General features: G+C 46.3%; 1 protein-coding gene across 1 annotated transcript in view; it reads left to right on the top strand.

The window, feature by feature from the left end:
* Window positions 1–15,937, top strand: part of ZNF366 (zinc finger protein 366) — a 65,366-nt gene extending 49,429 nt beyond the window's left edge. Inside the window, exons 3-5 of the mRNA XM_045566110.1 lie at window positions 79–270; window positions 9,233–9,407; window positions 12,266–15,937. Of these exons, the coding sequence (XP_045422066.1) occupies window positions 79–270; window positions 9,233–9,407; window positions 12,266–12,789 (891 nt within the window). The 3' untranslated portion in view covers window positions 12,790–15,937. The remainder of the gene's footprint in view (window positions 1–78; window positions 271–9,232; window positions 9,408–12,265) is intronic.
* Window positions 15,938–26,170: the final 10,233 nt, after the last annotated feature.

The raw sequence follows: 26,170 nt of genomic DNA, 5'->3' as shown, positions 1-26,170 counted from the left end.
AGCAAAACGAAGCCTGTAACCCCAGTGAAAGTGTGTTTCCTGTCAGCCCCCCGTTTTCTGAATCCTGTCTCCCTGCAGGGTGTAAAGGAGCACAAATGTGGGATCTGCGGGCGGGAGTTCACCCTGCTGGCCAACATGAAGCGACACGTGCTGATCCACACCAACATCCGTGCCTACCAGTGTCACCTCTGCTACAAGAGCTTCGTGCAGAAACAGACCCTCAAGGCGCACATGATTGTCCACTCGGACGTGAAGCCTTTCAAATGCAAGGTGAGCAGCAGCCTGGGGAGGACCCAGAGGGTTGTGCCAATGCCTGATGGGGAAGGGTCCCCAGGGAACCTTCTACTCTACTCATCAGTGGGGCTGCTGGGGCTCAGAGTGGGTCCACAGCCAGTTCCAGGTCCCATCTGCTGCTCTGTCCCTCTGGCCACCACATCCGTGCTCATGCCAGCCTGGGCCCAGAGTGCTCAGGGGTGGAGGCAGGCAGCAGGGGAAGGCCTGAGAGTGGGAGACCCATTTGGAGATGGGGTTGTTAAAGGATGAAGGTGATGTGGAGAGCTCTTGTTCTAGAGAGGACAAACCAGGTGTGGCCCTCTTCCCCTTGCAAGTCAGTGAGTAGGACACAGAAAGGAGCGAGAGAAGCTTCCAGCACGGTCCCTTCTCCTCCCCTCCTGACACTTGGGCTGAGCCACAGGTATGTTTGAGGGCGGCCGCCCAGAGATGACAGCAGGCATTCCAAAGCTAGCCCCTCCGAGGCCCTCAGAAGTGCTTGCTTGGGCCGTGGCATAACTGCAAGCACAGTCATTTGAAGTGTTTTTCGTTTGTGCCTAAGTTCCATGTAGCACAGAGACTGAGCATCTTTGTTGAAGTCTCTGTGTCAGAATACCTTGGTTTGGTTGGGTTTTTGTTTCATCAGCTGAGGAAATGTGTGAGCTGGAGACGTGCAAAGCCCCAGGCACCGCCAGGCCTTACTGAGCATTACTCAGAAATGCCCGCACTTCTCGGGGCTGTCCCCACACCCCAGCATTGCTTCCCTTCTCCACCTCTGCAATGAGACGGGATCTTGCTCCTGATTGAGTTTAATTCAAGTAACATACTGGCTAGGGTCGCCTGGTCATGAAGAGTGCTGAGGGGGAAGAAGAGGGAAAACACCACATTCACATGGCATTAGAGCCCATCTGCTCAGACTGCAAGTTTTCTTTCTCGTGCACTGTGTGTCTGACGGGTCCAAACGCTGCTCCGTGTTGATCCATATTCCTGAAGCCAGGTCCCCTGCTTCCAGGGGCTGTTCCTGCTATAATCTCTGCAGTGTGTCCTCACTGGAGGAATCCCCTGTGAAGCTGACTTCTTTCCTGGCAACTCTCGGATGGGGTGAGGGGTCAGCAAGCAGAGCTTCCCTAGACCTGTGCGGGCATTGTCCGGAGGGGGGAGATGGAGGCTTCTCCCTCCAGCCCTTTTCCTGCCACCCACTTCTGTTTCCCCTCCTTTTCTTCAAGTTTCCAGTGGCTTGAAAGTCAATTTATGTCCATCTAAAGGGGGAGTAAGCTGCTGTGTGCGGAATGGACTACGTAATTTTTAGGGCCTCTGCAAAATGGAAATCCAAGGCCCCATGTTGCAACATTATTGGGAATTTCAGATGATGAAAGCGGAGCATTAAACCAAACTGAGGACCCCTTGAGTATGGACGCTGTGCTGCATACCCATGCAGCCAGCCCTGGCTGCACTCTATAGACCACCTCTTCTTTCTCTCTTTGGGCACTTCTTTGATTTTTTCCCCACGTCATTGGGTTTCAGAGCACTTCCCATTTAACAGGACTGCAAGGGGTTTAATGTCTCCTACAGTGGAGGCGCAAGCAGGTCTCTTTGCTATTCTTCATCAAGTTTACTCTTGAGCTTCAAGCATGAACTGTATTTTTCATCTCATGGACTGGTGATGGAGTAAAGTTGTTAAAACATGAAGGGAGCCATTAGCATAGTTTATAGTCCCCTAAAAATCCACACCTGTCTAGTCCAGCCATCTCCCACCTCCACTTCATCAATTCTGGTCCAGCAGTAAGTGCTACAACCAGGCAGAAAATGTCCCTGACATGTAGGGGGGCAGAGCCAATGCAGGCTGTGTATGATTTAGGGGCACAGAGGCAGTTCTGCTTCTCTACTCTCAGGGGAGCCTGGAGGATTTCTTGGCCAGACAATATCTGAGGATCTAGAGGGTTCTCTCTAGCACCAGTGCACAGAAGACTGCATGGTGTGATGCAGCCTGGGCCCTAAGATGCAGTGAGGCACCCCGGCTTGATGTTTCAGGCCGCCCTTCATGAACAGCACCCCCTCCTCCTCCACCCCAATGGTGGTGCACAATGCAGGGCTCAAAGGGTGCCTGGTGGTCAGCTTTACAGTTCAGAAACTCCATTTTACCTCTTGTTTGAGAGTTGATTAGGCTCTGGATGTCTGGCCCACACCATCAGAACCCATAAGAGAGTAGTGTATAGTAGTTTATCAAGTAGACTCCCAGCTTTGAAACAATGCACAGTTTATATGTTACAATGGGACATGGGCCCAGCACAGGAATTGGACTGGTCATTTGCAAAGGTAACTTCTTCCTGGTGGGTAAGTCCTCTCAGGAGACCACACTATATAGGTCAGGAGGCTGCCTAGAGAGTGTTATCTACCATTAGACAAAAAGAATTGGATGTAAAAGAACATTCTTGTCAAACGTAGGTGCCCCTTCTCTGTTCTTAGACATTTCTGAAACAAGAATGGGTGTCAGTCACCTGGACCCAGAGCCCTCTGTCTTCTAGAAAGTGCCAAAAGCATACTACCAGGTTCTTCCTCTCCCTGTCCCTGTCTCCCTGCAAAGTGTCACCCTGCTTGGTGTTTCAGAGCAGGTCTGAGTTCCCAGATTAGGTGACAAGGCTCTTCATGTTTGCAAACTAGCTCCAGATCCCACTGTGGGGTGTCCTGTGAACCTTGCTTCCCATCCATGCCATGCTGGATTCTTGGAAATCCGGCCCTGGGTGGCAGTTGCTGTTGCTGGGGGCGTGAGATTCAGAAGAGGAACAGGGGGCCATGTGCTCATCACTACGCAGCTCATGGCCATCTGAGATCTATGGTGGGCTGGCTGCTCAATGATGTTGGAGAACAGGCCCAGATGACTGAACTGGAGCTTTATTGTGGCAACAGGGAAGAGTTATTCACTTCCCACGATTGAAATGGCTGGACAGAAGAGGCAGGCCTCACTGCAGACTCACTCCAAGAACTAGCTCTACCTCCTTTACTCAAAAACTCACATCAAGCAAGATTCTTTTAGTAACTGATTCTAATTTCTTGGGATTCTCACCATTAAAATTTCTTCCTCACATAAATCCCACCTCCTGTTGCAACATGAACTGGTTCTTTCCAGCCCTGTGCTCAGTGGAAACAGCTGTCTCTAGCAAGCAGAAATGTTCGCTCACTGTGGGCTTAGGCATTAACAATAGGATGGAAAATTAGAGGAGCAGAAAGGTTTCCATTCCATGTTTCTTTTTTCTTTTTTTTCTCCCCCTTATAAAACAGTTACTGCCCTTCTGGGCTCTTTTGCTTTTGGCTCTATTCTGGGCTCCTTGCTTCTCGGAGCCAGCTGGAGTGTTTCCACAGACCTGTGCCTGTAGACTTAAGCCACTTTTCAGAAATATGCCTCCTAGCTTCTGGGTAAGCGCTCCTGGGATGATTTGGGTACTACCCTTGTAGCGGCCGCACTCCCTAACAGCAAAGAACCAGCTGCCGTCTTTGGGAAACCTGTCCAGGAAAAGCAGCAGCCATCCAGAATTTCCGGGACAAATTCTCTTTTGAGATGGGTGAAGCCGGGAGCTGCCTGAGTTATGAATCACCAGGTCATCTGCAGCCTTGTCTGCAGCAGAGGGCTGAAGGCCGGAGGGCAGAGCTGTGAGAAGAGCGGTGAGGTCTCTCTCCAAAGGTCTCCACCACCCCTGCCCATCTGGCTCCGTCTTCCCCTCACGCTCTTTGATGCTCTAAGATGGGAGAAATCCGACGGGGGACTTCGGGGGGCCCTATGCTCGGGGTCAGGGTTTTCAGGCTGGCATTGAGGGGGTTAAGGCAGGGACCAGATAGCAGCCTTTTGGCAGCAAAGCGCTCCTCAGCAGAAGGAAGGATATAGCTGTATGAACTGCCTGCTTAACAATGCCTCACATGTCCCCAGGGGCCCGCCTGCAAATAGATTTCATCTTGCTTTCTCTTGTACTTTTCAGAGCTTCCTGTTTTCTCACGGTCCTTTTGGACAGTTTACAGTCTCTCTCTCCCTCCCTCCCTCTCTCTCCCTTTGAGGAAAGGAACACCCTTCTTATGAAAAGAGAGAGAGGGAGAAGAATGCGAGGGAAGGCAGCTGAGCGGAGGAGGCCCTAGTCCTCAGCGGCAGGCTACGGCTCTCTGACCTTTTCTCTCAGAACAGGAAAACACAGGCTTCCTGGTGCATCTCGGTTCTGAAGCTCGCATCAGGCTGCTTGGAGCGAGGTAGTGTGCTGCTTCTGGCTTTGTGGCCTCTGGCCCCAGCCCAGTGGCTGCCCGCTACCATCACCCTGTCTCCGGCCACAGCCCACCTCTGCACGGCTGCAGGCTGTCAGCACAGCCCCTGGGGCTCGTGGGAAGTGCCAGAGGGGCCTCCAGGCCCTGGACCAGGGAGGAAAAGGGCACCAGGAGGCCAGGACCAGGAGGCCTGGAGCAAACGGACATCTGCCAGCTATTCAAAAGGCAGACTGAGGACTGGGAGAGCCAGATAATGGGCTGCAATGAAGGACGAATCTTCTCTTTCCGTCCACACTTCCCAGGGCTGGGTCAGGCACAGCTGCTTGCATTTGTGTTGTGCCTCAAGCAGCCTGGCAGGCATGCACGCAGAGGACTCCTCGTTTGGTCCTTCCTCATCTACAGAGGTCTTTGCATTTCTGACATGTAAGAGAATCTACTATGTACACCAACAATGATAGTAATAGCAACTATTTATTGTGCTTTGACTATTTGCTGAGCCCTTTACATGAATTAGCTCCTTTGATCTTCACAACAACAAATCTAAGAAACAATGATTATCAACATTTGACAGACGAGAAAAGGGAGCAAGTTCTCTATTCTTCTGTGTTCTCACCTCATCTCTCTGCCCTGACATCTCACAGCCTAATGATCTGTGCAACCCATTTTTAAAGGGCAGTTCCAAATAATTCTTTCAGTTTTTTACTCAGTTTTGAGGGCCACTGCCCTCTCAGAAAGCGGGTGTCTGGAGAAGCTGAGATTGGATGTCAGAGGCATACCCGATGCTGACTGTTAGCGTGAGTGCGAGTTCAAGCCAGGGGCACGCTGGTTGGGATGACCACCTGCAAGACGGAATCAGTGTCCTCACCACTGCGGTGGCTTCCTGCACCAACACCCACGCCTATTTTAATCTCCACAGACTTTGGCAGGAGATGATTCAGCAAGTCCTGACATGGGCAAGCCCTGGGCTTCACATCTCTGGTTGAAGGAGGCCTTGACTTCCATGGCTGCCTTCCTCTTCCCTCCAGCCCAGCTCCCCTCCCCTCCCGCAGTGCAGTGATTCTGCGCGGAGCTCACCTCTAGAACTCCACCCAAGAGCACTGTCATTCACCATCCTCTTTGACCTGTCTTCACCAACAGTGTCCCAGAGGTGTCTCTTTGAGTTCCACAGACATGAAATACCTCTGTATGCTTACATGTTGTCACGTGAGGACCATATTCCAAGAAAGATGTTCTGGATAAGGACCAAAGGGCTTTGTGGAGGGTCAGAGCTGAGAGGAGGGAGCTAGGTGCCTACCACCAAGATGGGAAGGAATGGAGCCCAGCTACTTCAGGTCCTGAGTGAGGTGGCTTTATCCTCCTGCCGTTGAGGATTTTAGCTTGCAAATTACTCTGTATAAGAGTAGTGGGGGAAGGAAGAGTAGTGGGGGAAGTGCTCTTTAGCACTTTGCATGAGGTAATGATATATTCCTGACTCATTTGTTTATTTTCCCAGTCAAATACTTAGATACTTAAGGAAGTGCACTGTGGGTGTAGCCCTGGGCTTGACACTGAGGTTGGCTGCACAGAAAGGGAAGGCAGCCCTTGTATCAGAGACTTCCTGGGATGCTGTTTAGAGCCCCAGACACCATTATGATGAATGCACACCTCTGTGTGTGCAGTTGGGGTTAGACGGGAGCTTGGGGCAGGTAAACTGCAGAGGCTGCACTGCCCCCAAAGTCTCAGCAGGTGTGGCAGCAACAAGCAGCTGATCGTTACCGCATGGTAATAGTTACCTTGCCTGTGGTGTAGGGTTGACTGAAGTGTCAGAAAATATCTAATGAAGAGACTTTATCCTTATGCCAAAACAAAAACAAAGTGCACTCTCACATTCTTCAAGGTTAGGCTAAAATTCCATCTCCGTTATAAAACCCTTTCAGACCAGCCCAGCTCATAATACCTCAGCAACCACAGATAATAGCTGAAAGACAAGTTCCTCCCATCATGGGAGCCAAGTGCAGAAGGCACCCATCGCTTCCTTTCGATGACCTCTCTCTGGCCTAGAGGACCATGAGACCCCATTCATGCCTGGACTTGTGCAACAGCCTAATCGACCTTCCAGCCTTCAGCTTCTCTCCCCCTACACACCTTGTACCTAACCACTCACAGCTTTTTCTTTCATGAATTTTTCTGCTGCAAGATAGCTCACCCTTTTACTCACTCAACAGATGCTTCCTGAGGACCTATCATGTGTCAGGCTGATACTAGGCAGGGAATACAATAAAAAGGCAGGCAGAGCCTTCATGAATGTTTCAGCCTACTGGGTGAGAACATATCTAAGACAAATTCTGGTCACACTCAGCAATGAAAACAGCAATGTCACTCCAAATAATCAGGAACCATCCCACAAACCCAGTGAGGTATACTTTTTCTAAAAATGACCCATGAATAGAAATACCTAATGCAGAATCTCCAGATTTAAAGCTTTTGTTGCTTAGCCTCGATGGAGAAGTGGATAAACTAAGCTAATAAACATCTCTATCAGAACATTTATACATGTGCAAACCAAGGCTCAGATTGATATATCTTAATAACTTATCTCTATTGAGACTAAAAGAAAACAAGTATCCATCCCACACATTGCTTCTCTGTAGGAAGTTGGGGTTAGACCAACTCTCTCATCCTTTCCCCTCTTGGGTCACCATTTTCCATGAGTGTGGCACACAGGTACACTGGCTGCTGAGCCTAGAACCCCACCCAGTATGCCAAATTCATTCTTACTAGTAAGGAAGCAAAAAGGGGAAAAGTACTTCAAAATCCCCAAATATGAATCATTCAAAAATACAGAACCATTCGTTATCCATATGTGGATTATCTGTGGCAAATGCATAATCCCAGGCTGGTTTCCTCTTACCACCCGGCACTCTTGGAGGCTAATCTCCCTGAATCATCATTTGTTACGTCTACCCGCTCTTCCAATGCCAGCTCAACCCCCACCTCCTCAGCCACCTGAAGAAAATGTTGCCTTCATTAATAAAAATTCAATCCAGAATCCCCAGTGTTGCCCTGAAAATATAGCTCACTGAGAAAGGAGAACTGGTGTAAGTGTCAGAGGATGCTACACCTCGAGTCCTCTCTCCCTGGCATCTCTCACCACATATTGCCAGTCCCAGCTACACTGGCCTCCGAGGTTGGGGAGGGAAGGAGAATGCTCCTCCCTAAACACTCTGCTCCAAGCACGAACACAAAATCCTCCCAGCACAGCCTAGGAAGGGCTAGAGTTTCCAAACCTTGCTCTACTAAGGCTTGGGGACAACAAAAGCACCCCCCACCCCCCCCACCCAAGCAGCTACTTCTATTTTACACTTTCTGCATCTGCTTACGTTGCCTTTGAAAAGAAGATTCTGCTTTTCCAAAAGAAGTTGGAGGACCGCTGTTGTGGTCCATCATGTATTTGCACATTGATGGAAATAGAAATGATGAAAAAGGCCAGGTGCGGTGGCTCATGCCTGTAATCCTAGCACTCTGGGAGGCTGAGGCAGGAGGATTACTTGAGGTCAGGAGTTTGAGACCAGCCTGAGCAAGAGCAAGACCCTCTTTTTACAAAAAATTGAAAAAATTAGGCGGGTTTGGTGGTGCGCGCCTGTGATCCCAGCTACTGAGGAGGCTGAGGCAGGAGGATCACTTGTGGCCAGGAGTTTGAGACCAGCCTGAGAAAATGCAGACCCCTGTCTCTACAAAAAATGAAAGAATTAACTAGGTGTGATGGTGAGTGCCTGTAGTCCATCCCAGCTACTAGGAAGGCTGAGGCAGGAGGATTGCTTGAGCCCAGGAGTTTGAGGTTGCAGTGAGCTATGATGACGCCACTGTACTCTACCCAGTGTGACAGAGCAAGAGTCTGTCTCAAAAAAAAAAAAAGAAAGAAAAGAAAGAAAGAAAGAAAGAAAAGAAAGGAAAAAAGAAAGAAAAGAAAGGAAATAATGGAAAAGAAAGAGATGAATAAAACATGTTTATTTCTTGTTTATCTGGGATAATACTCTTACTACATCCTAATAATTAGCAAATTTAAAAATTGCTTGATGCAGTCTAACAGAAGAGTTATACTGGGGGAGACACAGTGTGGTGTGGTGGTTGACACTGTGGCCTCTGGTGTCCAGTGGCCTGAGTTCCTTATACCAGCCCCAGCACCCACTAGTTGTGTGCCTTGGCCAAGTCTCTTAAGCCCTTAGCTTGCCCATCTGTAAAATGGGGGTGACAACAGCACCTGTCTCATAAGATTGGCAGGAGAATTAAATAAGATATTCCCTGGCAGACTTAGAACAATGCCTTCCATGTTGTAAATGCTCCATAAATATTAAACACATGATTGTATCCTTATTAGTAAAGGCAGCGTAATTTTAGTCACTGCTTTGCAGATCAGCATTTCTCCTTTTCCAAAGGTTCCATTCAAAAGAAACTTTACAAGCTTTGAGACGTTTATCTTGAGTTTAAATATTCCTGTTTTCCAGGAACAAATCTTGTGAACCCATCTTTACCTGCTCCGCCCCTGAGGCTGGGCAGAATTTTGCCCCTTCCTGACTTCCATGGAAACGTTTGTGGGTTTTTTTGGAAGCAGTTTAAAATGCCAAGGTCCACACCAAGTAGAAGTGGTGTGAGCTGCAGCACTTCTGTCCGTCGTGGGCCTGGATGGGGGTTCACCCTGGCAGGGTAACCTGTGTTCTCCTCCTCTCTGTCTCCACAGCTATGTGGGAAGGAATTCAACCGGATGCACAACCTGATGGGCCACATGCACCTGCACTCAGACAGCAAACCCTTCAAGTGCCTCTACTGCCCGAGCAAATTCACCCTGAAGGGGAACCTGACGCGCCACATGAAGGTCAAGCACGGTGTCATGGAGCGGGGCCTTCATGCCCAAGGTAACCACTCGGCCCGGCGGAAGCCCCACGCTGCCTATAACGTCCAGTGGGGAACAAGTGGGAGCTGCGTTTGGGTTTATGGGGCATTGCTGTGGGAGGGAGGTTAATCTTATCAAAAAGGGGAGCGTAATTTTCCAGACCACAGCAGAGTAGCAGGAAGAGATTTATAATGCTACTAGAAGAAATATAACGCTGATATCTGCAGGAAGCAAGTAAAAGTGAATTAGAGTAAATTGGAACACAATAGTGATGCCAGCCGGTACCATTTTTGGTTCCTTTGTTCCAGACACTGCCTCAGATGCCTTGTCTCCCTTAATCTTCATGGCAACGCCAGGCTGGAGGGACGTCTGTTGTCTCTCTTTTACAGATGGGGGAACTGAGGCTTCAAGAGATTAATTTTCCCAAAGTTGCTCAACTGAAAAGTGGCAGAGTCAGAATATGAACCCAGTCCTTTCTGACTCTACAGCCTCTATTGAATCCACTTTATCACATTGCTGTTAAAGGGAATGTGATTTTCCTTTACTTTTTGGAAAACAGGCCTGCAAGCTCTGCTGTTAGCAGAAGTATGCTGTAGCAGGCTAGGTCTCCCCTACCCATTCATGCCCAGACGCACCCAAGGATGATTTTGCTGCTCGGGCAGGTAGCCTGATAGGCCTGTAAGCACAGCAGGGGCTACGAGACCTCCCCAGCTGAGTCCCAACTGAACTATTGAAAAGGTCTCTCCTCTTTTACCTTCTCAGTCCCAGGGCCCTTAGCAGTGAAGAGAGTATGTTCCAGATCTCCTAAATTCAGCAGGGTTGCTCCTTAGTCACTTAATCAACCAGTCCTGCAATAAACAGGCAATAAATGCACCTCTGTTCAACACAGTGAGGTATAGGCAGTGGCAGATACGAGGGGAATGAGACCACCTTTCCCTCTAGGAGGTCTGTGGGGGGAGAGAGAAGACGGTTTTACATATAATTTATAAAATCGTATTAAGTGCTATGATTCCATGAAAGACACTGTGTCATTCTCATTTAAGAGGAGACATAGGCCTCAAGGTCAAATAGCAAGTCTGAAGGCAGAACTGGGATTCCAACTCAAGAATCTCTAAATCGAGCCAGTGCTCACCACCCTAGGCAAAAACATGGTGTGCTATGTTTGTGTTTGCTACTTCTCCCACTCCCTTACCAAAGAGGGAGTCAAATGGGCACACATGTTCAGAAATCAGGTGCACATATGCACATACACCATAAGACAAAATAGTTGCAGCTTCCAGGTTTTCACAGCACCCACTGAGTTTATGGTGACTCCTGGGTCATCACAGAACAAGGGCTGGACTTTATGCAAAAGCCCTGAAAAAATTCTGGTTAAAATTTAAAAAAAAAAGAAAGCAACTTTTTTCCTGAGAACATTTTCCTCCTGAATTATTCATCAAATCTCTAGTTGCCTGAGCCACTTCCCAAGGGAGGCCTGGATTTTTCCAGAAGAGGTGAAGTGTGCTCAGTCTTCAGGACAGGAGACATACAAGGCCATGAGGAGAAAACGCTCCAGCTCACAGCCCGCCCTGGTCACCGGGATGTACCCCACATGGACGCTCAGATCCTAAAAGGCACCAAATGGCTCTGTCACTCTGGAAAATAAAGAGCATCACTATATGTCAGAGGGTTGCTTTGAAAATGTTTCACAGACTTTCAATAATTTTAATGTTTTCATCTACAAAGGGTGTTAGCATTTTTTTTTTAATCTAGTTTTTGAAATGGCTCAAAAATCATTAAAAAGGTCCTCCCTCTCCCCTGACAAGCTTAAAGATATAAGCAGCTTCGTTGCCTGACAGCACCATAAAGTCTGCAAAGTTGGGCATCAGCGCCCCTACTTTTCCTTTTTACACCCTCTCCCCAGAAGCCTGGTTGGGCTGCACCCCAGGACCCGCCCTTCGTATTTTTCCTCTTTAGCATCCCTGACTATTCCTCAAGGCCTTACACATCAAATGACACACTGCCACTCCGAAAAGCTCAGCCCTACAGGCCCTGAAACGGAAATGAACACTGAGGCCCCCAAATCACTGTGCCCAACAGCAGGGACTTTAGGGGCTCCCCAGGGAACCTCTCTGTGCCCTCTCTGCTCTGTCAGTGCACAGGGACCACAGTCATGGGGCGGCCTCCGCAGTCCCGAAGGGAATCTGTTTTCTTCAAGATGAAAATACCTTTATTATTGCTTTACTTTTTTCCTTTGGAAAAATATATCCTCACTGTAAAAAATGAAATAAGAAATACACTAGAAGTCATTACTATAAGAAAATGTTCATCAATTTTGAGATTTTGGCATACATCCTTCCAGACATTTTTTGATAGAAATAGTTAGCTAGACAAAATTGGGTCTGCATTAGAAATATGTATACATACATGTGTATATATGTTTTTTACTTAAAATATATGCAGCATAGCTTTTTATGATCATCAGTAGGTTTCTGCATCACCTACACATGGTTCATTGTGTGGCTATACCATTATTTATTTAACCAAACCTCTATTGTTAAATGCAAAACTCGTTTTCACAGTTTCACTATAATTAAAAATGTGGTGATGAGCATCCTTACACATACGTTTTGTGCACCTGCCTGCCTATTTTTTACAGTTTAAATTCTCAGTAGCATAATTGCTAAGTCAAAGCTTATTTTTAAAGCTTTTGGCGCATGCTGCCAAATTCACCTGAAAGGGCTTATACGGATTTAGACAGTGTCTGTGACAAGCCTCCCGTGTCCGCACCCTTACCGGGATTGCTCTATTTTTGAATGTACAGTCGGAATCCCTAGGCCGGCACTGGGCCCGCACCCCACCCAGGCCCCACTCCCCTGAATTCTCGCTCCGCCCCGCTAGGTTTGGGGAGAGGGCGCATCGCCCTGGCGCAGACGGCCGGTGTCCTGCACAGTCTGGAGCAGGAGGAACCCTTCGACCTGTCTCAGAAGCGCGGGGCCAAGGGGCCGGTGTTCCAGTCGGACGGGGAGAGCGCCAGGGGCAGCCCCTGCCACGAGGACGACGACGAGGACAACTGCTACGAGGTGGAACCCTACAGCCCTGGCCTGGGCCCCCATAGCCAGCAGCGCTGCGCGCCCCAGGATCTGTCCACCAAGCCTGAGCAGGCCCCCGGGGCGCAGGAGGAAGCCTGCAAGGAGGAGGAGGAGGAGGAAGGGTCCGGAGAAGAGTGGGAGGAGAGGAGCAAGGGCAGCCGTGGGGTGGAGGGTTGCGCCCGCAGGGATGAGAATCTCAGCCTGAGGGCTCTTCAGAGCACCCCGCGGGGCCCCTCTTTTTCTGATTACTTATACTTCAAGCACAGAGATGGGAGTTTAAAAGAATTACTGGAGAGGAAAATGGAAAAACAAGCAGTGCTTTTAGGTATCTAAGTGAACAGTTTTAAGATTACATTTGGAAAATGAGAGCTAGGCAGTTCAAATATAGCTTTCTGCATGAACTGTCATTTGCTGGGGGCTGGCGGGTAGTGCCAGTCTTCACAAATGGCTCAGACTAAATGAGCAGGGACCGTCCTAGGCAATGCAAATGCTTCTCAGGTCATTCACTGGGCCCTTGCCACTGCTAAAACACATGCAGGGTCTTCTGGTGTGATTTTATGTAGTATAAAGAACTGTGCATATTCTTCCAGATATCTCATTGTAAGCTGATGCTGAGATGCTTTAGAAATTCTATTTTCCTTTGACTAATATGCAATACATGGTAAATTTCTAGCTGCAAAAATGGTGCTTGACGTGTTACCTTATTAATAACTATTTAGTTGAATTAGTGAAAGCTATAATGTTTTTCCTGATAGATGAAAATATTAGTAGTTGTATATATAAAAATAGCTTTTATTAATTAAATAACCAAAAATACCAGAAATGACCCAGGAGGATGAGCTATTAAAGAGGATGTTTTCAAGTAGTTGCTGCAGTTAGACAAAATTTCAGGAAAAGATGAACAATTTTGATGCCCAGAAAAGCAGCAATACTTAGATTCCACCTGGAATACTTAGATTTTTTTGTTCTGCTTCAGCTACCTTCGTGGAGTGAGGCATTTGGAGCATATTTTCAGATGCCCCTACAGTGCTCAGGGGCCCTGGCTCCCCAAACCACCCCTGTGTCCCAAGCAGGGCTCCCCGCTGGAGACCATGGCCACCTGGCTCCAAAGCCTCATGTCCCCTAAGACAGCTGCAAGAAGTGTTGTCACCAGTGAGCAGGGCATCACTCTTCAGTGCTGGAGCTAAGGGGTGATCTCTAGGAATTCTCCCTGAAATCTCAGCTCTGATTTATTCGGAGTATTGGCATAATTATCAGCTAGTCACTGGTAAGGAAGCCTCTGGGCTGTGTTCTCAGCACTGACTATACATTGCAATCATCTGGGGAAGCCTTTTAAAAAATACCAAGGCCAGGGCCTCATCCCCTGAGATGCTGATTTAATTGGTCTGGAGTAGAGCCCCAGGAGTCCTAGTTTCCAGATTGCCCCAGGTGATTCTTATGTGCAGCCAAGGCTGAGAAAGATTGGGCTAAAATAGCACTCAGCCATTCCTGTGGCTTCCAGGGCTCCTCCCAGGGACTCAGTAAATATTCCTGTTCCTGGCTTTGGACTTGTTAAGATAAGAACAGGAGACCACACAATCATATTGCTGACTTAGGCCTTCTTGCCTGTTCTGTAAGAGCCTCACAAGAAAACACACACACACACACACACACACACACACATATACACTGAAAAGATACACACTTTTTGCAGTAGAAGATGGTGCCTATGATGTTTATGGTCACCTCATATGTTGAAAAATGCATGGCTGGCCTATGGTGACTAACTATTTCCTCCCAGATGCTGCACCTTGATTCCAGTGAGCAATGATAACTAAAAGGGTGTGTTGGTCCCTGCAAGGAGGCCTTACTTAGCACTGACCCTGAGAAGAGCGACACTGACAAGGTGTTGCATATGTGACCAACCGTGAGCAGTGACCCTTTGGTACTGTGTCTGGGTTTATGTAAAAACTGCCTCTTTGTTGGTAGTTTCAACTCCTATTTGTAGAGCTAGGTACTGCTTGTTATTTTGCTTCCTCTCCTCCCACACTTCCCAGTACATTTCTTTAGAGACGCGTCCCTCTCCAGCTGCTGGGCGCCGCCTTTTCTGTGGGCCTAGGTGCTCCCCCGTTGACCTCATCCTTCACTGTGTGCTTGTCAGTCCCTGACCCATGTCTCCCGTCGCCTTGCCTCCAGCTGCTTCCTTCAGCCTCACCACTACCACCAAGTGCTACAGCTACCAAGCCCTGAGGTCAGAGCACCTGCAGAGGGGATGGAGAAGAGAAGATGGGGGTTTCTGTGGTTACGTGCAAGACTCTGGGCCAAGAGTTCCAATTCCTTAGAAGGGCAGTTCCCTTCCATTCATGATTCATGTAGCTCATCAGTGCCTCTGCTGAAGGTGCCCTGGAGGCTGGCAGAGGAGTCTGTGAGGCCTCCAGCACTCAGGGTGCAGCTACATATTTATTCATACAGCAGCCGAGTGTGGAGGGCCTGCTGGGTGCTGCGCCTGACCACACGTGCTGCAGACTGGGACCAAGGGTGCCTGGCTGGAATAGGAACCGGGGAGATCTAGAGCAGCAGGCTCTAGTCCCTTCCAACCAAAACAAATCACGGGAGAATGTTTGAGGAACCAGTTAATGTTGAGATGGAGAGAGTGCGGTCTAGAATGGTGGTTTTCCAACCGTGCTTTCAGGAGCCAGAGGTCACCCGTAGGCCCCTGAAGGGCTCCTTGGGCGTGAGGGGAGAAACCCTCAGTGCTCTGTGCTCACTTCTCTCAGAGCCGCTCGAGTTTCGCCTGTGTTGAATGTTAGCATTCCAAGTCACATTTTATTTGGAGGGAAGAAAAAAGGTAGGTCTAGGAGAAGTAACAAAAATTTATTATGGAGTGTATTCCAAGGCCTGTTTTTAGTTTTTGACTCTGGGTAGGAGAGACTTAATTAGATCTAACCTGATGGTTAATATAGCACTGACCTTCTGAGAACCAAGGCGAAAACCTTGGTTATGTATGTCGAGTGGCCAACATCCTGGTTTTCCCAAGACAGAACTGGTTTAGACCTGTTGTCCCAAGGGTATTTACTAATAAAGTCACCTTTATTCTCAAAAGTTCTTTCCCAGTTTGGGTGAAAAATGACATGGACACCCTATGCCTGAGCACAGAGCTGAGGGAGGGGTTGGCCAACCTTGCCTAAGGAGCTGATTAACCAGAGGTGAGCCGGAAGGGGACCCATGGGGCCATCTCAGAAAACTGAGGGATCAAGCCTTCCAAGGTTACCAGCACACCAAGGCCAGGACAGCATGACACTCATCACGTGTGTCACTCTGAAAATAGGTCACTACCAAATGCTTTCCAGGCTTTTGACCACTGTTACTTTGAACAAACCAATGGACCAGCCAAGTGGCATATTTTTCTTTTACCCTTTTTATTCATTCCTGTATTACCACTCTTGCTGCCTCTCAATCCCTCTTTTTTTTTTTTTTTTTAAGGTAGAGGAGATTATTTTTTTTTTTTTTTATTTCAGCTCATCATGGGGGTACATAAGTTTAGGTCATATACATTGTCCATGTCCTGCCCATCCCCCCGAGTCAGAGTCCCAAGCGCGTCCGTTCTCATTCTCCAGACAGTGCGCCTGGCACTCATCATGTAGTCATACCTCCATCCCCTCCTCCCCCACCTCCCCGGGTCTGCACCTTCAAGCATGACCATTCCCCAGAGGGTGCGCAACGCACTCGTCATGTAGGCATACACCCATCCCCTCCCCCCACCCCCCATCCCAGTCTGATATCAATCCCTCTTTATTCTTTCTTTTCAAAAATTTGACTCTGTGTTGGCCATGAGACTGAGGCTGACCTTTCACACACCCATGAGAGTAACTGTTATGTTTGTATATGAGTAGTTGCATGAGAAAGCTCGGTGTGCATACTGTATTTATTAAGCCCTGAAGGCATTTAATAAAATATTAATGTTGTGTTTTGAATTATGATCTTTGTCTGCTTTTCTGGAACAAAATGTAACAGAGCTAACACTGAAAATCCTTTGCATATTTGGACAACATTACACCAAATGTTGATTTTGTACAGAACTCTGGCTTGCTATTTAAAAACTAAAACTAAAGTATATAACAGCCCAAGTTGTGAATATTGCTTTCTGCTTCAGTGAAAAAGCAGTTTACCTGAAAATAGCATGTAACCTATATTTTGTTAATTTAAGAAAATAAAGACATGTTGAAAAGCTGAGTTAATTATTTGCAAATACCTGCAATTTTGCAAGGAAGCTGCTGTTGTCAACATCTCACTCTTCCATGGTGCCCCCTGCCACGGTGGTTCCCAGTGGTTGGCTCCGCAGCCCCAGGGATACGGTGTGTTGGTGTGTTGGATTCTCCATCCCTCGGGGCTTCAGAAAAGATTAATGAACCTCAGCCCATTTGCAGGCAGGTGACATCTTCCTCAGCCTGTTCCTCTTTTCTATTTAGCAAACTTTATTCTGGAAGGGTGTCATAGGCCAGTGGGAGGTGAGAGGCAGGATTATCTCATTAACGTTCTTTGTAAAACAAAGTTCAACCAAGAGGCAATAGAGCAAGAGCAAGAGCAAGAACACAAATTCTGGTCCAAGCCTGCCTGAGTTGAGAGCCCAGCTCTCCCACTTCCAATCTTTGGGACCTGAGACCAGTTTACGAACCTCTTTGTGCCTCATTTCCTTATCTGTAAAATGGGACTAGGAACTGTACCTTCCTCATTGGGTTGTTGGATGGGTTAAATGACCTAATATATGCAAAACACTTGGAATGTGCCTGGCTCACAGTTTATGCTATATAAGAAGAAGGCATTATTATTCTCAGCAACATGACCAGAAAACTGAGCACTCAGTTTTTCCTCCTCAACATAAAACTCATAAGGCTGTGTCAGCATGGGAGATTGTCCATTTCTGAGGAGCTTCCCTTTAAGACAACGGGCAAACTGCAACACATATTGAACACTGTTATATGCCAAGCACTGTGCCAGGCGATTTACACACTCCATCTCTTTTAAGCCTCACACAACCCTGGGAGGCAAACATTATCCCCATTTTACAAATGAAGAAACAGAACCCCAGGAGAATGAAATAACTTGCCCCAAATTACCTACTTAGTGATTTTCTCCTTGGCTTCCAAAGTATATAGCCTGTAGCAGGTTAGGTTCTCTGGAAGCAGATGCTGAGAAAAATTTGGATGCAAGGTATTTGTTAAGGTTTAACACCAGTAAAAAGAAGGGAGCAGAAAAGAAGATTGAGCAGAGAGAGAAACCAACGTGTAGTGCAGCCCCAACAAAGCCTCAGCCAGCCTTCCTGGCAGCTCTGGGGCAAAGCTTGTCCCAGAAACATCCAGGTCTTTACACCCCCAGCCTTGCTCAGTCACCAGATGTGGACTTCCCCAGGAAGGGCGTGACTCTCTGCAGCTGGAGCAGACCCTGAAGGGACTGGCAGCTGGAGGCTGTCTGCTGACTGCACTCTCATAGCTCCGGAGCAAGTGCTTCCTTGAAGAGAGACCAGCTGACTCATCTCTGCATCACCCCAGTCCACTTTTTCATGAGCATTCATGGCTCCTGCAGGTTCCAGCAGGCCTCTCTTCCTGATGGAAAACTTAGAAGAAGAAGGTGAGGACAAACTCCAGCCCCCACAGCTGCAATGAGACTAGGAACCAAAACCAATACGCATTTTCTCTTCTTCCATTACCCATTTTAGATTCTCCTTACCATCGGATATCACCTCTGCCAGTCTCAGTGGCTTTCCTGATGATTTCCCCCAAATCCTCATCCCTAAAGAGTCTGAGTCCTGGTCACCATGCTGCTATGAACTGAATGTTTGTGTCCTTCTGAAATTCATATGTTGAAACCACAATCCTCAATGTGATGGTGTTTGGAGATGGGGTCTTTGGGAAGTAATTAGGTTTACATGAGGCCATGAGGGTAGGGCCCTCATGATGTGATTAGTGCCCTTAGAATAACAAGAGGAGACTAGGTGCTCTCTCTCTCTCTCTCTGCCATACAAGGATACAGCAATAAGGCAGCTGTCCACAAACCAGGAAGAAAGTCCCCACCAGACACCAAATCTGCCTGCACTTTGATCTTGCACTTCTCACTCTCAAGAACTGTGATAAAGAGATGTTTGTCATTTTAGCCACCCAGTCTATGGTATTTTGTTATAGCAGCCCAAACTGACTAAGACACATGCCCTTCACAGAATAGAGTTGCTGTACCCATTCATTTACAATCACAAGTAGGCAAGGAAGGACCAAAAGAAGCCCAAGTGGGTCACCTGGGTTCCATACTATTCCTTCCTGACCCATTGTGTAACAACAGCCCTACTTCATCTGGGTGATCAGATCAATTACCTCTGCCAATATCATGACTCCTCCCCTTGTCTTCTGGTCCCTGGAGACAGGAAACAAAAGTGCCCAGGCGGTAGCCACAGCTTATAATTCAATGATACTCCTGGTATGTTCTCAGGTGAAAGTGTGCCTCCTTCAAGAATGAGAGCTTCTAACCCTGCAGTGTTCAGAGTTACAGGATAAGAAGTATAAAATCCCCAGTGTGTTACTGGGAGTGATGGAAAGTGGAGCCATTCCCTCTTCCTCCCTTGGTCCCTGGACTCATTCAGGCTTCCTATTGAGGACATAGCACCATATAAAAGTCTTTGATCCAATGCATATACTGGAGGATGGCATTCCATCCACACAGAGTATGTCCTCCAAGAAGCACTGTAAGGAGCTGGCCACTTCTGGATGGTACATGTGATATCACCAGTGGATCCTGTGGCCATGGACTCATCTCTGCACCTTATTTACTATAAAGTGAAGTTCATGGTTTGACGTGATGTTATATGGGATTCTGTGTCTGCAGAACGAACACTCCATAACCCCACCCCTTGCATAGTAGTGCTGGCCAAGCTCCTACGAGCATGAAAGGCAAACCTGTACCCAAATTATGTGTCTATGCCTATATCCCTTCAGGATGAAAGGAGCTCAATATAGTCAACTTCTCACAAGTGAATCATTGGTCTTCTTGAACAAGGGTGTCGTATTGGAAGCTTAGCATCAGTCTTCAGAGTTGGCCTGTGGGATATTCAGCAGTGGTAGTAGCTGGATCAGCCTTAGTAAATGCAGTTCAGGATGTTGGGCTCATGTGTAATCTCTGCCTCTGCCACTGTGGCTACTTAGTTCATGTGTTCTGTTCTAGCACTGGGGTGGCCAAAGTCAACCAGCAATGTCATTTTGTCTGCCAGGTTATCTAATATTTCTTCCAAGGTGGATGCTGTTTTATGAGTATGAACATGTGATACAAAGATTTCCTATTTTGTGTTCATTCCCATATGTCTATCCACATAACTCTACGCTACAGGGAGAATAATCATGAATACATATTATTCACTAATAGATGAATTGGAATGGTCAGGAATTGCCTCCCTGAGGAAGTAACATTTAATTTGAGGACTGAAGGATAGAAGGAGACAGTCATGGAAAGAGAGAAGAGCATTGCAGGCAGAGCAGATGGCATATGCAAAGGTCATGTGGTATAAAGGAGTATGGCCAAGGCATGTTTAGCAATTCCTCATATTAAGCATGCTGGGAAGCAATTTTGTTTCTTCTGCTAGAAACTAGTGCTACTACATGTCTCAACCTTGTGTCAAATGAAAGGATGGATGAAGTAAAATCTATTAAGCATTCTGGTCTTGCAGAGACAATAGCTATGTCATTTGTCATTGTTGAAGGACAGCTTCCCTTCCAAACTGTGGCAAGTCTAGCAAAGCAAACAGCTTCACTTAGAGTGGCAGGTTATCCAAGTCAGAATAATGTTTGAAATTCTCAGCTGTGGTTTTACAAGACTGTATACGTACAGCATGGAGTCAACTGCCTCTCCTCACTCCTTAAGACGGTTGGCAGAATGCCACATCAGAGGGAGGGTGAGGCAAGGTGAGGCAACCATGGAAAGCCATTGAACATGGAGGTGAAATAATGAGAGTCACATTTTTGAAAACTCATTCTTGCTCTAGTGTGGAGAATGAATTGGAAGGAAGCCAGACTGATGCTGGGAAACCATCAAGAGGCAGTTCCAATCACCTGTGAGACAGAATGTTGGCCTGGACCAAGGAGGTAGCAAAGAACTTAGAAATGGCTAGTTCAAAATCCATTTGGGGGGTCCAAATTAACTTGTTATACTGAAGGCAAATTTTAATTATAAGATAAGATGCACATTTTTCTAAGTTCAAAATAAAATGCCACTTGATATAAAGTCCATATCCTCACATAACGACTGAAGGAAGCAATTAGATTTTTGCAGCTGTCATAAAAATCCTACTCTCATTGGCAGGAGAGCGTATTTACTAAGCAATGTATGTAAAATTAAGTCCATTTGGTTTCTCTTGGTTTTGTTCTACGTTACAACTGGTGAAGAAGTAAATAGTCCAGACTGAGGAAGGCAAGGAAGCTTCTCAGATACAGACCCTGGGAAGAAATGGCAGAAGTGAAGCCAAAGGAACACAGAGTTAGAAAATCAGAAAACCAGGGGGAAGAGGCTAGAACGAAAGACCATAGCAGGAGGCTGCAAAGAGTCTTTTTCATCTTCATAGTCCCTGAGGACATCTCTGGTTCGGCCAGTCAAATCATACATTCATGATAATGAATTTCCTTGGTCAAAGAGTTAATCATCTCTTCCATATTTATTCACTAAAATGCAGTCCAAATACATTTCCATTTTTAAAAATTCAGTTCTCAGAGGGTGACAGTCTGGCTATGTGGAAAATTTTATCCAGTGCACACCTTATTTATAAGCAATGCAGAATCAATGAGACGTTGTCATATTTTAAGTCCCAAAGTCCATTGGCCCATGGCACCACTAATAGCACCTTAAGAAGAAACAAAAAACAACAACAAAAGAAAAACATGTGGAAGGAATTTGTCCCTGCCCTTAAGGAACACACAGTTCTTAGCCTGACTGCCGAGGCTAGCAGGAACATGGCTAATGATTTTTCAAATCTCCTTTCTCCAATCTCCAAAGCTTTAAAGCTAAAAACTCTCTGCCCTGTGAAAACCCCGTGTGTGAACACAGGCTGGTTCCCTGAAGCACTGTGGCATTTTATTTTTTTGCACTTTATTTTGCTGAGCCAAGAGTAACTTCCACTCCCCTTACAAACTTGTTCTGCAAGTGGAGGAAGACATGCTCATTTGATGGCTGGGGAGTAACCCTCCTAGGGTCCCTGGGGACCCAGTATCAGTGGCGCTCACTGTTTCCTCTTCCCTGGATGCAACAATATATTAAGGGAGGAGAAAAAAAAAGAGGAGTTTGGCTCTTTTCATGATTTTCCCTTTTAATTTTTGTTGAAAATGGAACTATGTTCTCTTGATCCTTCAAACAAATGCAGGGGAAGTGGAAACCCAAAAGTTTCTCTTACGCTCCCCAGAGAGGGTGGCTGTGTTTGTAGTGTGATGTGGGAAAGGTCCTTGTGTATCTGCCACATTGTCATGTTGTACCAAAGCGATTTGCAGTAGGAAGTGCGGGATGAATAGAATTTTTATGTAAGAGAAAGTGATGGAGCCAGAGTCTTTGAACCAAAGCTCTCACTTTGCCCTTCAGCTCTAAGACGTGCTTCCCCTGACCTCCACCCCTCATCGTTATTAGATGATGAAAGAAACACAGAGCACTCTGAGCTCGACCCAAACAATAAGTCCAAGCAGAAGTCCTTGCTTCACGGAAGGCACTGGGGTGAGAGGGGTGAGGAGGTGAGTGTACTTGGCAGGACATGCCGGAGACCACAGAGGCAATGTGCAGGGGAGGGTATTAAAATTCCTGGCATTACACCTGAAGAATCATTTTAAACTGACGTTTGGCATATGCAGTGCAAGTCTTTTGGGGGAGTAGATCTTAACAAACAAATGGTCTTTGGATGGAAAATGGATAGCTACATTAAGAGACATCTAAAAGGATTACAAGGATACTGCTTTCAGTTTAGCAATTCATCACATTAAGCATGCCGGCAAATAATTTTGTTTCTTCTTCTAGAAAGAGTAACCATAAAACTGGTCTCAACCTTGCGTCAAATGGGGGATGGATGAGGTAAAATCTATTAATCCTTCTGGACTTGCAGAGAAAATCACGGTGTCATTTATCATTGTCGAAGGACAGCTTCCCTTCCAAACTGTGGCAAGTCTAGCGAAGAAAACAGCTTCACTTAGAGTGGCAGGTTATTCAGCTCAGAATAATATTTAAAATCCTCACCTCTGGTTTCATAAGACTGTGTACATACAGCATTGAGTCAATTGCCTCTTCTCAGTCCTTAAAAACTAGTTGAAAATAAAAGAAATATGAACTCCCCAGCAATGGGCAAAGTCCTACAGGAAGAGAAAGCAAAAATCAGAGCAAGGTTATGCAGAGCCTTAGAAACAGATAATCACAATGTCAGCTCCCCAGGGACATTCAATAAACATTCATCGAGTATAAGGATGCATCTCTCTGAAGCAAGCACTGCTGACAGGGTCTAATCCCCTTAGAAGTCACTCTAAGCCCCTATCTGAAGACACAGGTGATTTTGTGGATTTCAAAGGGCTTGTATTTCCAAAGGCTCCCTGTGCCTCCACACTGTTAATCTCCTTACCTTCCTGCAGGAACACTTTGCTTTTGATCCTAGGTTTATCTACTCAAATGCTTTGCCTTATTCAAGCTATTAGCTCTCTGAGCAAAGGCCTTGGCCACCACTATACCATCTTCGGTAAGGTTTCAGACCGACTCGAGATTGGATATAGTCACTATCTCAGCTTCTCCTTGGGATGCTGCCACAAGTATACGATTGATACATCAATTTTCCAGGAAGAGCCTTCAAGAGGACCAGTACAGAATGCTGCTGTTCAAAAATATGCATCTTTCCACTATGGTTAGTTTAAACTCTATGGTGAAGAAGGGGGCTCCCAGAATGGTAATGTGAGTACCCCAGGGAAACCTCTCACTCACACAGGCATCTGTTAAACTGGTGAAAATTGGCAAAGACAATCATTCAGAATCTCTGGTGATTGACCAAAGGGCTTGCAAAAATTTAACAAGTATTTCTTCAACAAATCTATGGAATCTCAGTAGGAACAGTGAGAGGCCGTGGCCACCAAGCTCAGGGCTATGCTCTTCCCGCTCCCCAGCTCCAGGTTGTGGAAGGTGATTCCAGCGGGCTTGGCAGCCACTGGCAGCACCCACCTCCCCAGCCCCAGGCAGATCTACCCTGGGTCGATGGCCGGGCGATAGTGCCAGTGGGGAGGAGCCGGGTGGAGCAGCTGCTGGAGAGCACAGCCCCTCATTCCCCACAACTCTGTGTTGGGGAGAGCAGTCCTAGTGTGTTCGGGAGCCAAGTGGCCACTCCCATCTCCCCCAGTTTCCTGGCATACGAAAGCTGTTCTAGAACAACTGAGCATCCAGTGAACATCACAAGTCCCATTTCCCTGGCTCTGTGCTATGGAAAACCTATGCTGGGGGAGCTGACAGCAGCTGGTGCTGACAGTTGTACAACATTGTGAATACAATCAGTATATTCATAGGTTTTACAATATATTCTTTTTTACCGTAGTAACATATATAAAACATAAAATTTACCATTTTAACCATTTTTAACTGTACAATTCAGTGGCGGTAAGTACATTCACAATATTGTGCTACCATCCATTTCCAGAAATTTGTCATCACCCCAAACAGAAACTCTGTAGCCATTAAACAATAGCTCTCACTCTCCCTTTCCCCTAGCCCCCGCGAATCTCCCTTCTACTCTCTGTCTCTGAAGTTGACTACTCTAAGTACTTTGTATAAGTGGAATCATACAATATTTTGTGTATAGCTTATTTTGTTTAGCACAATGTTTTCAAAGTTCATCCATGTTGTAGCACATTTCAGAATTTCCTTCCTTTTTGAGGCTGAATACCATTCCATTGTATGAATATACCACATTTTGTTTTTCCCTTTAACTGTCAATGAACGCTTGAGTTGTCTGCACGTTTTGGCTATCATGAATAATGTTGCTATAAACACTGGTGTACAAATATCTGTTAGAGTCTCAATTTTCAGTGCTTTTGGTTTTAATTTTGAGTATAAAAATTATACGTGTTCATTTTCTGCTGCTATAATAGAATACCATAGACTGGGTAATTTATAAACAATAGAAGTTTATCTGGCTCATGGTTCGAGAGCCTGGGAAGTCCAAGATGGAGGGACCAGCATCTGGTGAGGACCTTCTTGCTGCATCATAACATGGCAGAAGCCATCACAGGGATGAGAGAGAAAGAGAAAGAGAGAGAGAGAGAGAGAGAGAGAGAAGGGGCCAAACTTATTCTTTTATTAGGAATCCATGCCATGATAACTAACTCACTCCCAAGATCAGGGTATTAATCCAGGAGGGCACTGCCCTCATGACCTAATCACCTATTAAGGTCCCAGTGGGGGTTAAGTTTCCAATACATGAATTTTGGGGAACACATTCAAACCATAGCGTATACCTAGAAGTGGAGTTACTGGGTCATATGTATAGAAGCCTTTATTCCAGTTAAGACATTTTCTTCTGTTTTACCATTCCACTTTCTTTTTTGACCCTTGATCCTATTTTCCGTTGACCCTGCATTGCAAGGTGACCTAATAGCCAGAGCAAGCTGACTGTGCCCTTGGTCGACCTCTATAGAACTTGTATCAAAATGACTGGGGATTAGTCTTTCTTGAGACTTGTCTGTGAATATGAGGCAAGCACTGCCTCTTCCATTTGGGTGGGTGGAGGTGGTGGTGACAGGGACATGCATGCACAGGGAAACAGCAGAACATGTATTCAACCAGGATTCAAGTTGCTGGGAACCTTCTAGCCCCTTGTCCAAGCTTGCAAATTTTAAACTGTAAGAACTTCAAAAAGCAAGCCAACAAACAAAAAAACCCAAAAAACTTCTATGGGCTTTTGTTTGTTTAGAGAAAAAGAACCAATGTGGCTAATTTACTACTCATATGAGGCATTTAGTGATCAAAGTCTACACTTAGCCACTAAAAATATCAAATAGTAATCATTTACCAAAACCTCGATACTTTGTCTCAAAGCTAAAAATCTGTCTGTAGTATTTGCCAATCATGACTTTTCCATTTGAAATCAAAACAAAAAGATCAACAACTTCATGTACCCGTTCCATGAATATTTACTGAGCACCTGCTATGTGACAGGCATGGTGCTGGGGAGGTTCCGGAGACACTGGAATGAGCATTCCAGGCGCACTGTCCTAAATGGAGCCATAGCTTTGTGTGGCCTTTATAAGGAGACCATTCTATAAAAAGGCCATTGATGTGACTACCCTGATAAACAACAATACATCAGCTACATAGAAAATTCCCAAATTATAAGCAGAATAACTAAGTGCCTGTTGAGACAATGATTCTAGAATGCTATTTAAATAATTAGGTATAATATTTACAACAATCATAATTATTACTTTAATGCCTTCAGTGGTATTGGTTGAGTTGTCAATCTGGACACCTCTCCTCTCCCCCAAATTTTAAATGTCCTCCCTGGCACTGGAAATTCCTTTTCTGGGGTTTTACAAGGTAACAGTGAAAAGGACTTGAGTGCTAAGTCTTCTAGGAACAATGAACCATGGCTCCTGCCCACAAGCAGTTTATTTCTATTTACCCATGCAATGAAGTGTAACATTTCTCTTGGCATAAGGTATATGGTTTAAGAGGGAATTTGGAGAGTCAAGTTTTACAT

The sequence above is a fragment of the Lemur catta genome, chromosome 12 (assembly GCF_020740605.2).
Source record: "Lemur catta isolate mLemCat1 chromosome 12, mLemCat1.pri, whole genome shotgun sequence".
Classification (NCBI taxonomy): Eukaryota; Metazoa; Chordata; class Mammalia; order Primates; family Lemuridae; genus Lemur; species Lemur catta.
The sequence above is the reverse complement of the archived record's forward strand: the minus strand, read 5'-3'. Positions and strand labels throughout refer to the sequence as shown.